The sequence below is a fragment of the Lampris incognitus genome, chromosome 2 (genome assembly GCF_029633865.1).
Source record: "Lampris incognitus isolate fLamInc1 chromosome 2, fLamInc1.hap2, whole genome shotgun sequence".
Classification (NCBI taxonomy): Eukaryota; Metazoa; Chordata; class Actinopteri; order Lampriformes; family Lampridae; genus Lampris; species Lampris incognitus.
The window spans coordinates 29,783,540-29,796,070 of record NC_079212.1 but is presented as its reverse complement, the minus strand read 5'-3'; the positions used below and the strand labels follow the sequence as shown (position 1 = coordinate 29,796,070).

Sequence of the window (12,531 nt, the reverse complement as noted above, 5' to 3'; positions counted from 1 at the left end):
CATTGAAAGAGGATAACAGAATTATAATGGAATATATCATGAGGAGGATGCCAAGCAGTGTCCAGACCAGACGCCACCAGAACAGCCCAGGACCCGAGCCACGTGACCACCATCACCATTGTAAAAAAAAAAAAAAAAAAAAGTCTCACATCTTGGTAAGAGAAGCATATAACATTAAAACAGGATAACAAAATTATATGGAGTCATAATATATATAAAAAGAAAATGTGATGAAGGGGATGCCAGGTCAGTGTCTGGGTGGCGACCACCATGGAGACCTGGGAGGAGGACAGACTGCATGTGTGTGACCAATGTACTTTTTCATTGCGTTGTGTAGGAAAGACAGGACAACTTCTCTCATGCATGGGATCTGTATTCTGTCGCATATAAACAGAACAGGACAGGTTTCAGAAAACGTCAGATCAGCTCCTGCTGTAGCCTACGCAAGAATTGGGACCCTCATTAGACATAAGACACATTAGGAATGGATAAAATAAATTACAGGGGCAGACAAAATGAACACATACCTCTTTCTACATGTCCAAAGTTGGAAAGAGGCAGAAGTCAGGGGCAACATACGTTTTGGAGCTACTAACAGGAAATGGCGTCACAACAGGGAGGGGCTACTATAAGCGTTACCTGATGATATAATAAAATAAAATAACAATGTTGGCAATGAAAATAATAATAATAATAATAATAATAAAAGTAATAATAATAGTAATAATCATGTGGTGATACTTTGTGTAATTATATAAAAAAAAATTTTGTTATGATGTTTTTAACCATGCTACATGTGCACACAAGAGAGACTCACATCACACCATTCACACAGAAAAGGAGAAAGGAGAAGACATCACTCAGAGAGAGGGTCAACCATAGATCTTTGCAAACCCCCCCCCCCCCGAGCCTTGGCCTGGGGTCATCTGTACCCTTTGACTGCCTCGATGGCGGGCCTGCCCTGGGAGAACGTCTGCTCCCAAGCAACAGTGAGTGGGCTGCCATGACATGCCACGAGCACTGCAGATTAACCAAATAATGAGAACTGGCCCGTTGCCACAACCCAGTCCATCTCCCTGTGCTATTGTAATGAGGGATTGCCGATTCCTCCCATTGTTAGCAACATGATTGTATGGGAATAATTATCTAAAATAAATCCTAGAAGGTCTAAACCCTCACATCACGATAACATTACAGCCATGAAATGCTTGTATCGGTGCAAGCTTTGAACAGAGTTCTGCACAAGTATCCCATGGTTCACATATCCTGATCGAATGTGATTTATAAGGTACTATCATATTTATTATCATACATTTTCAACGGAAATTTGAATGATGGTTAAAGTGAAGTTTCATCACTAAATCATCGCTCGCAATCAGCTTCCTATAAAGATGTAATATAAAATTGGCAAAATTTGTATCTATCCATCATTTTGTTGTTTATGATACGTTTACTTGATGTCCATGTTAAACACATAAAATTAACAAATTCCTCAAAACTCATTTTGGGGTGGCAAGTGTTGTCAAAGATGGAGAGTGTTATCACAATTTATTTCCAGATTTCAAATTTTGTGTATCCTTTTGAACTTGTTTTTATCCTTCAGATAAAATGGCCTAGATGTTTATATGCATTGAACCGCTCCCCCCCCCTACATTTCAATAGACGGAGTGTGGGGCTGAAACGTGGTGAGCACCCGAGTTGCCTGAAGAGGCTGTTCTGACCTCCACCATTCTCTTGAAACCACAGCATTGGTTGCCATTATGAATTATTGATTGCACTACTTTTATCCATAGTCCATTTTTGGTTCAGGATTCTTGGAAATTGCTGAAGTATGAAAGGCGTAGCTTTGATTCGGGTCATATTCACAAAAGCCATTACAGTTTTATCCAGCCCATGGACACACCGTTGAAGCCAGTTAGCCCTTTTTTTTACACTTATCCTGAAGTTATGGTTTATTGACAATTTGGATCTCATTTTAAAATTCCCAGTAGGGATGAATTATTGACTTGCCAGTCACAAAGTATCTGGATCTTTGGTCGTAAAGCCTGCTTCCTATAATTAACACTCACCGTATAAGAGGAGAGAGCTGACGATGGGGTTCCTCAGAGCAGACAGCCCCTTTTCTCATGATTTCTTTTCATGGCCTTGGTTTTATATTACATGACACATTTCAAGCACACAAAGGTCTGCTGATACTAATTAATAGGTCTCATATGTATTCAATGTACCTTTTTGATTGTGTGCTGAACCAAGATATCGCTGGCTGTTTATTACAACTTCCTCTCCAGCGGTAACTGTATGCAATGCAGTGAAGCCAAAACACACACACACACACACACATACACACACAGAGCTAAATTAAATGTTAACACAATGAGTGGTGGGCTCACGCAACCATCAATCAGTTGTTTTGCTCTGTCCCTTTATATGAGAGGTTCTCAAACCTTTTCCTGCCATGGACCCCATTGGGCCACTTAACCCCACTGAATAAGATTTGGTCCCTGGATCCCCAATATAGGAACTGTTATTGAACTGTGTTACTGCATGTATCGTACTCACGAAGAAACTAGTAACCTAGAATTATTACAGTCTTTTTTTTTACATTCTCGAACTGTGATGATTTCATTTTCTTTTAATTTAAGTAGAATAAGATCCTACTTTTTATTTTGATGGAGACCCTTTGGAGTCTCCTGAAGGACTCCTTGGGGTTCCCTGGCTTTAAGAACCATTGCTTTACACTGTATGTGGGGTCCTCATGTCCTTGTAGTAGGTGTATCATTACCTTATGTACTTTCAATATGTATCCAAAAATCTTTGCACAAATGCAACCAATGCACCTTCCTGCAAATGTATTGTAGTCTAAATAACACAATTCTGATTACGAGTCGGATTAAAGGATTCAAGTTGAGCATCTGAGGTGAAGGACATACCATGCAGAGTACTCTGTTCACCTGACTGCATTATATACTAACTATAATGTCGTACACAGCTGTAGCTCATCCCTTTTATAAACAGACTGCATGCAGAGTGGACTTGCTCGGGCTTGCAGACTGCAAGTCCAATCTAGACTCCACTGCAGTTGATTACATATTCAGTTGTTTAATTGGTTGTGAAATGAGAACAAAGAAACTATGATAGAGAGGGCTTGGAAAGGATTTAAAAACAGGACAGCCTCTGTTATCTCCTAAGAATTGTGCAGGAAGAAGCACAGACCACATTACAAGGCAGCTGGAGGCTACTCCATTAGCTTCCAGCTGGGGCGTAACTTACCCAGACTGCACCATAGCTATCAGTAAACATAAATAAAATTTGTCATTTTAAGGCCATGTCCCTTATGTAATACCCAGACACATGTAAGCAAAGTACCGCAAACATGGCATTAAGAAGTCCTAAGTGTTCAGAGACACTTTGATGTTCTCTTCTTACAGCTGAAGGAGCAAATGTCAATGGAGGACTTTTATTTTATTGATGAGGCTTTGTTGGGGACTTATCCTTATCCAGAGCCATTCGCTTTGTAGGATGCCGCGTGCTGTCATAATCATGTTTTCAAACGTGGCTTGGGCACTTACAAATTATATTATTTACTGTTACTGTTAGCTCAGGCCTATCAATCCCAAGTCTGTTGCTGATTGGGGATCCAGAGCTTGATCTCAAGAGGATTTCCAGGCTTACGCTGTCCTGCTGGTATCCATCTTATTGCAGTCCACAGCCAGTCTTGTTGTGTTTAGTGAGCTCTGGCTACTCAAAGTGGCCCTCAACCTCTGCTCCCAATTTCCTCGAGACCCCCCGTCCCCAGATATCTCTTATCTGAGGTGGGCTGTGCTTCACTCCAGCGGATATGCCCAAATGGATTTATCTGCTCAGCTGCTATAGCCACCATCTTGGTCAGTAGTAGAAATGTGTGTATGTGATAATAATGCATTGAAACTGTGGGTTGCTTTTCAGTCCTCGCTGGTGAGAACATTCATCCATGTATGTAAAATAGAAATATGGTTTCATTATTATAATTTTTTGGTCTCTGCAAAATATATTTAGTTATATATATATATATATATATATATATATATACACTTTTTTTCTGAGGGTAGAAATTGCTTTTCAGGTCTATAAAAGCATCTTAACTGCTATGAATCTTTCTGTTGCATTCTTGGGGCATTTGTATCTCACCTGGATAAAATTTCAACCTTGGCAAAGCTTTAATTTCATGAAGTTGGTGCAGTGCCAACAAGCTCATCACTATAATTAAATTTATATTTTAATTCAGCTGGAGTGAAAAGACACCGCGAGCCATTTTATCCTTTTACCTTCAGTATTGGCCAAACTTATACAAAATGTGTGTGTGTGTGTGTGTGTGTGTGTGTGTGTGTGTGTGTGTGTGTGTGTGTGTGTGTGTGTGTGTGTGTGTGTGTGTGTGTGTGTGTGTGTGTGTGTGTGTGTCCCTTCTCTTAGATGACGGGAAGCTGTCCTTTGAGGAGTTCCAGTCGTATTTCACTGACGGTATCCTGACTGACGAACAGATGCGGGAGCTGTATTTGTCCATTGACAGGCAGCAGACGGAGTAAGATCTCCTGCCTTTGGGACACAGGTCCTACTCCGCCGCCACCTGTAGCCTTCTCCTGCCCTCTGCAGGGGGACCTTTCACTTCCGTTCAAAAGGAGGGCGGGTCAATATTTCAGATAGAGTCTTGAATTTATCACAAAGCCTCAAGCTATTTTTAAGAGATATCAGCAGCATGTTTACAAGGGGTGACGAGTCTATTTGGGATTTTTAACATCGGGATTATGTCACTGTCGTCTTCATCTTGAAGTTAAACTTAACGATAAACAATGTCGAAACTTATTGCTAATAATACTTTCGCTATTAAAACAGTAATGCCCACACATCTGCGGTTTTCTCAAAAACAGTTTATATGCAGCAACGTACGAAAAAACAAGAAAGCTCGTCAAATAGCTCATCACTCGTTAGGACAGCTAAATCTCAGTGCTTTGTGTAAATCATCAACAAAATCCCCCCAAAAATGTCTTTGCCAAAACCATTTTTCTTGGACCTCAAATGTCCGTTTGCTTGATATAAATTTAACCACATTAATAAAAAAAAATGCTTTTGACATTTTAAAGAAAATGTGCTCTGGAATAACGGAATAACTCTGCCTGATATTCACTCTAGTAAATCCTAGTCACATTTCTATTAAGTTATTTTTGATAAACAGGTGAACTGGTCAGCTACCTAGGGTAGTCTATTGATTTCTAACTATTAGTAAGCCAATATTACTCTTTCACTATTCAGTGACAATAGCTGCCTCTTCACTCAGAGATGGCTGCCCTTTATAGGTCTTTAACGGTAAAAGGAGTAAGATTTTTCTAAAATCAATGTATTGACTCGTACAAACAATAATCCCTCTCAGTCATCACTTATGACCCACTAGACGTGTGTGGCGGTGTCTGTATCTTCAGAGACCCTGTCCTGTGCTTTCTTTTTTTCTCTTTCTCTTTTTCTTTTTTGTCCCCCCCCCCCTTCCCCCCAATTATATTTGGCCAATTACCCCACTCTTCCAGCCGTCCCGGTCGCTGTTCCATCCCCTCTGCTGATCCAGGGAGGGCTGCAGACTACCACATGCCTCCTCCGATACGTGTGGAGTCACCAGCCGCTTCTTTTCACCTGACAGTGAGGAGTTTCACCAGGGGGATGTAGTACGTGGGAGGATCGCGCTATTCCCCCCAGTTCCCCCTCCCCCACTGAACAGGCGCCCCGACTGACCAGAGGAGGCGCTAGTTCAGCGACCAGGACACATACCCACATCCGGCTTCCCACCCGCAGACACGGCCAATTGTGTCTGCAGGGACGCCCGACCAAGCCGGAGGTAACACGAGGATTCGAACGTGCCTGTGTTTTCTTATTTTGCTGTGTACGAGTTGTTTCTGGGCGTTAACCTTTGGGCAGGTGCCAGGTCGAGATCATAAGCGCGCATCCAAGAGGAAGCTACGACAGTGGCGGACAGCGCCGACAAGACACAAATATAGTGAGGCGAAACGCCAAGCGGACACAGCTCGCTCCAAAATGAGAGTGAATCTGGGGTTGGCTTTCACCCGCTGGCGAGCCCTGAAGGAGAGGATGAGGATGAAGAGCGACGCGGAGTTGGCCTGTACACTGGGATGTGTTCTGGCTACTGCAGTCAAGGGGGTGCGCTTCTAGTGACGTTGAGCCGGGGGGGGGGCAACTTTCAATGATGTGTTTACAAACGGCAACCGACAAATCCTACTCGTTCTACCTTTATTAACAGAATTTCAGGACTCGATCGTCCCAGCTACTATTAACATGTATTTTTGTCTTCTTCCTCTCTGCTAACGTCTCAGCAACTTAGACACGGACAAGCTGTCAGGTAATTTTGTATGATTCTTGCAAGGTTTTTCATTGACTGAGCTGCCCATATTGCTCACATGGCTTTTATTTAAACTGTCCTTTGTGTGACTTAAAAAAAAATCTCATAAATACTATTGGCTTTTAGAGAACAGCTTTTTCAGGTGCTGTTAAATGCCTGTCATTGCCCATTAAACAAATGTCTAAATGCCTCTCGGGATCAAGAGACTCAGGGATAAAGTGGTAATTGTGAAACCGTCTTAAGTGTTTTGACACTAATATTCCTCCATTTTCTATTTTATTTATTTATTTATTTTGTGTGGGATTATCACTGCTGTCAGAAATAGGCTCTCTACTCAGAGTGTAATATCCTATTTGAAAACACTGATCATAGGCACGAAGCTTATCGGAAATGCTTAGCAACATATTTCTCCATCTCCCTCATCAGAGTACTTCACTCCACACTTGGGAGAGTATGTCAACGTCTTGGCTGCCCTGGAAAAGCTGAACGTCGCCATCTTGAAGGCCATGGACAAAACTAAAGAGGTGGGTATGGCATACCCGTGCACCAGCTTTCATCTGTAACCTTGCTTGTGTTTCTCATGTATCAAGTTGCTGTCAAATTTTGAAACCCTCCCGGAGGACTTTAAAGATCTCTCAGCTGTGACAGTTCATGTGAAAGTAAGGAAACCGGCTCCACATGACGTCCTCTTTCAGGTTCTGCTCAGCCACACTACACTTTCAATAAGGGCTCACCTGTCCGTACAAGACCCCTTTTCTTAAAACTGACCTTTCTAATCAGAAACTGTGACTGCACTATTATTACAGTCCAAACATCCTGAAATAAGCAGATATCTCCAAAACATTGATACAAGAATTGTACATGTGTGTACATTCTTGTACCTATTAGCTTGTTTGATCCCCATCGTACATGAGCAGATGGACATCGACGTGTCTGACCGTTTTCCTTTTGGAAATGTAAGGGCATGTTGACCCATCTTTTAATTCTTGAGAGGCCGCTGTCCTCGATATGCACACACTGGAGCTAATTGCTTGTTGTCAGGCATTTGACTTTTTGACCTAATATCTGAGGGCATTGCCTTAGCATCAGTCAGACTTGTGCAGCCACATCTACCTCCGCATTCACAGGGATTGTTTCCACATAAGCAGAGACAATATGTTCCAGTCTCCAGTCATCAGGCTCAGACTTGGAAAAATGTTGATCAGAGTGTTAAGACAATGTCCAGTAGCACGTGATCAATCGCTCCCGTCTCATTAGATCATAACACTCTCTGCATTGATCTCATATTACCCTTGTGCTAAGCCAAGTGGCAAATAGATATTTCTCTTCTGAGAGAGTACAGAGTTTAGGTGTAGATTGTGAAAGGGGGAGGCTTTTATAGAGATGCAGACTGATAAATAGCTGTTTTCTTTTCATCAGTATGCAGTGACTGGTTGCCACTCCTTTTATTTTCATTGCTGTGCTGGAAGCGAGTGTTGTTGATAATAATACCATCTGTGATGTATATTTGTGTACTTAAGCACTTCAGAATGTTTGGGCCTGCGTGTACAGAGAAATTGAAAACGAGAGAGAGGAAGACGCTAAGAGAGAGAGGTGAAGATAATTTCTTGTTATTGGTAGACAGTGTAGGGTGACATGGCAATACCACCCACACGGGCTCTTCGACTAACCTGACGTCAGATGTCCTCAACAAATAAGTCTAATTGCACTGCAGACACATAGCTTTTTATCAGCTTCTCATTTCCTTGGCGTCTTGATTTTCTCTTTCTCTCTCTAGCTGCTTTTATCCATCTCTGTTTTCCTCTAAGGCTCTTCTCCTGTCTCGTTTATCGCTCTCTTAGCATCTACCCTCTCCATTACTGTCTCTCTGTGTGTCTGCCTGTTTTTCACTGCCTTTCTCTCCATTTCTCCGCTCTGTATTGCTTTTTTCTCTCCCTGCATATCATGATGTCTTTTTATTTAGATTTTTTTGTGTCAGCCTGTAGAAGTCTCTCAAGATTAGAGAGATTCAAGGTTACTTGTCCCGAGGGAAATGTGTCTTGGACATAAAGGCTGCCACATAAAAATGCATACATTATAGTGCAGTAACAGACATAAAGTGCATAGCACAGACACGTGCAGACATAAAGTGCTTTCAAATATGTGCAACACAGCCCCCCATTTCACACCCTCCTTACGTCCTGTGTTGAGGAGATTCACTGGTAGAGGGATGAAAGAGTTTTTATACCTATTCAGGTATCTTTTCCTGTATTTAATTGGTACCGTATAGCATCTACCTGATGGGAGCAGTTAATATTCTGAATATAGGACATGAGAGGGGTCAGCAATAATTTTCCTAGCCTGTTTAACTGCAGTCTTCTCAAAGAGCATTTGGAGGGAGGGATGCTCCCACCACTTCCATTGCTGTGTGGACCAGTCTGTTTATTTGGGATTTTAACTTAACTGATATGGTACCAAACCAAGCTGAAATTCCATAATGTAATATACTCTATCACAGCATGATAAAATAGCATAATTACACTCTGTACCCCAAACACCCTGAGCCTGTGCAAAAAGTAGAGTTGCTGTTGGATCCTAGTACATAAAGAATTGACATGGACATTCTAAGATAGATAACTGTCAATATGTACACACAAGTATCTGTAAGAATGTTGTAAGAATGAACCTAGGTAATACAAGCGTTATGGATCAGTAGTGGAGAATGATCCCCCAAATATCCTGGATCAAAAATAATTTCTTGTTTTCGTAGTGTTTAAAATGATATGGTGGTCCTCACACCATTGTACAAAAATGGTAACTTCTAAACTAAGCCAGGAGTGCCAGTGTATGTATAAGTCTCAAGATGGCAGTGTCATCAGAAAACCTGACAACAAAAGTGCTGGGATGACTGCTTGTGCAATCATTTGTTTATAATGTAAACAGAATGGGAGAACTCACACATCCTTGAGGAATGCCTATGTTAATGACTTTAGACTAAGATTGTGTGGTTCACTCGGACCTACTGAGTCCTGTTGGTCAAAAGGGAGTTATACCACCTGATGATATATGGGTTAACAGACATCTGTCTGAGCTTGCTGAGAAGGACGATTGGCTGCAGCATATTAAAAGCAGAGCTGAAGTCTACAACCAGCAGGCTGACATAGGCCTTGGGTTTTTCAAGGTGTTGCAAAATAAAGTGAATTATGGTAAGTATTGCATCATCAGTGCCAAGATTGTCTTTATAGGCAAACACCAAAGAATCTAGCTGACAATTTATGTTTGACTTGAGCTTCCACGCCTTTATCTTTTCCAGACACTTTATTGCAATAGAGGTCAGGGCTATTGGTCTATAGTCATTATTTTCCTGGGAAACAGGCTGTTTTGGAAGAGGAGTAATAACTGCCTTTTTATAGAGAGGGATTGAACTATATGTGAATCAACAGACCTTTGAAAGACATAGGACCAGGCTGGTGTAAGTTCCTCTGCACGTGTCTCCAAAAGGAAAACTGAGACACCATCAGGGCCTGTTTCCTTAATGGTGTTTGTTCTTTTAAATAGTCTTGTGACTTTTTTGGGACTAAAGTCTAGCCTTGGAACACAATCATCAATTGTTATAGTGTTAATGACACTGTCATGTTCTAAAGAGAAATCATGTGAATCAATCCTAATGTAGAAGTTGTTCAAGTCATTTACCATAGCACTGTCATCTTTTGTGTGCAGTGTTTTCCTGGTTGGAATCATATTTGTTATGCATTTCATAGTAACCCACAGTTTCTTTGTATTATTTGCACAGAAGTCCTTTCAATGGATTCCCTGTATTGTGTTTTTGCTGTGTTGAGTTTCTGGTTCAGCCCCGTCTGTGCTGATTTTAGTTGCACTAAACTTCGGTGGTTCTTAAATATAATAGCGTTATTATGGCTGGCGATTTTAGTGTGCACATTGACAACCTCTCAGATTATCTTGCAATCAACTTTTTAAATATTACTAACTCTTTTAACCTTGTTCAACGTGTGTCTGGCTCTATGCATGACAATGGTTACACTCTTGAACTTGTTTTTACCCTCGCTCTGAACTTGAACTCTCCTTCCATGTTTGATTTTATTTCTGACCACAAATGCATTGTTTTTGACACCACACTTCAGCTTCTGCTCAACCACAGAAGCACAAGGTACACTCTCGCTTCTTCAATCCCAACTCTGCAGCTACTTTTTCATCCCGTGTCTCTGATTCTTATACCCCCCCACCCCACCTGACTCCTCCAATGTTAATGATTTTGTATCCTGGTTCAATGATCAGCGTGCCTCTGCACTAGATACCACAGCTCCCTACACTACCAGGTCATTTTTGTCAGCTAACTCTTGCCCCTGGATTAATGACAACATTCATCATCTTAAAAGGGAAGTCAGAAGAGTGGAACATGTGTGGAAGAAATCCAAACTCAGGGCCCATCTCCTCTGTCTTAAAGAACTGCTGGTCATGCTTACCCAAAACATCAAAGAGGCGAGACTTGCCTACTTTGCAGGCTTAAATAGTGCCAATAAACACAACCCGAGGTTCCTGTTTAAAGCCATTGACTGGCTTGTAAACCCTTTCCATCCTGCTGTATCTGCCTCCTCCCCAGTAGACTGTGAAAAAGTTTTGGTCTTTCTTTGTTCATAAAATCAATAATATTCGATCTAATTTTAACATTACTAATATTTCCTCTGATTCATCAGTCTACTGTCCTACTCTCTTGTCTGATTTCTCCCCGATCTCTCTGCACAATCTCATTGACACTGTATCTAATATGCACCTGTCCTCTTGTCCTTTAGATGTAACCCCCCCCCCCTCCCCAAATTACCCTGGGCCCTTGCCTGTTCTCCATTATACCTCTGGCTGTGTTCCTGATGGTTTTAAGATGGCGAGTGTCCAACCTATTTAAAAAAGAAAAACCAAAAACCAAAACCTGCCGTTGACCCAAACCTACCAAATAACTACAGACCTATTTCAAAACTACTATTCATCTCCAAAATTCTTGAAAAAAATCATTGCACAGCAGCTCCTTGAGGTCATTGGAAGACAGTATTTTCAATAAATACCAATTCGGCTTTTGCCAGCAACTTAATACAGAAATAGCACTACTAACAGTGACAACTGACACCCTCATGTGAGCAGACAATGGTGAACAGTCTATCCTGGTCCTGCTTGACTTAACTGCTGCTTTTGATACTATTGATCGTTTGAATACGTGGGTTGGTATCTCAGGCTCTGCTCTAAGTTGGCTCTTATCCTATCTATCTAATAGGAAGTTTCAGGTTGTCATAGACAACTTTGTGTCCTCAACTGCCTCTATACTCTAGAGTTCTATTGGGTTCAAACCTCAGTCCAATCCTTTTCTCCCTTTACATGTTACCTCTAGGCAATCTGGTTAGCCAGTTCAATTGCATCTCTCACCACTGCTATGCTGATGACATTTCGCTGTATTTTTCAGTCAAGCCAAATTATACGGGTAATATTGGTACCTTTCATGACTGTCTGGCTTCTATGAAAGAATGGATGTCACTCAGTTTCCATCAGCTCAGTTCAGTTATAACCGAGGTTCTCCTTATTTGTACGAATAAGTTTGTCTCAGATGTGAAAACTTGTATCGGCCCTCTGGCCACCAATGTTAAACCCTCCTCGAGAAATCTGCATGTACTCTTTGACCAAAATCTGAATTTTGACCCACACATAAACAAGCCAAGCCTTGCCGGCGAGGCTATGAAGGAGGACCTTCGGTTGGCCTCAAGGAAGTTCTGACTCAGGAAGGTGAAGCAGGGCTTGACTCAGTCTTTGTTCAGCCTGGGAGGGAAACTGTTGACCTGGACTGGGGATGTTGTTGAGCAGTGGAAAGAACACGTTGAGGAGCTCCTGAACCTGACTAACACATCCTCAGTGGTGGTAAGTCTGAAGACTTAGGGGAAACCCCACCCATATCCCTGGCAGAGGTCTCTGAGGTAGTTAAAAAAAAATCCTCAGTGGCAAGGCGCCGGGGGTGGATGAGATTCGCCCTGAGATGCTGAAGGCTCTGGACATTGTTGAGCTGTCTTGGTTGACATGCTTCTTAAGTGTCGCACGGAGGTCGGGGACAGTACCTGTGGGTTGGCAGTCTGGGGTGGTGATTCCCATATTCAAAAAGGGGGACCGGAGGGTGT

At 41.9% G+C, this 12,531-nt stretch overlaps 1 protein-coding gene across 1 annotated transcript in view; it reads left to right on the top strand.

Annotated features, from left to right (window-relative positions):
* The first annotated feature begins 947 nt into the window (after positions 1-947).
* Positions 948-12,531, top strand: part of LOC130129630 (N-terminal EF-hand calcium-binding protein 1-like) — a 32,358-nt gene continuing 20,774 nt past the window's right edge. Inside the window, exons 1-4 of the mRNA XM_056299223.1 lie at positions 948-993; positions 4,450-4,558; positions 6,354-6,379; positions 6,806-6,903. Coding sequence (XP_056155198.1) covers positions 948-993; positions 4,450-4,558; positions 6,354-6,379; positions 6,806-6,903 — 279 coding nt within the window. The remainder of the gene's footprint in view (positions 994-4,449; positions 4,559-6,353; positions 6,380-6,805; positions 6,904-12,531) is intronic.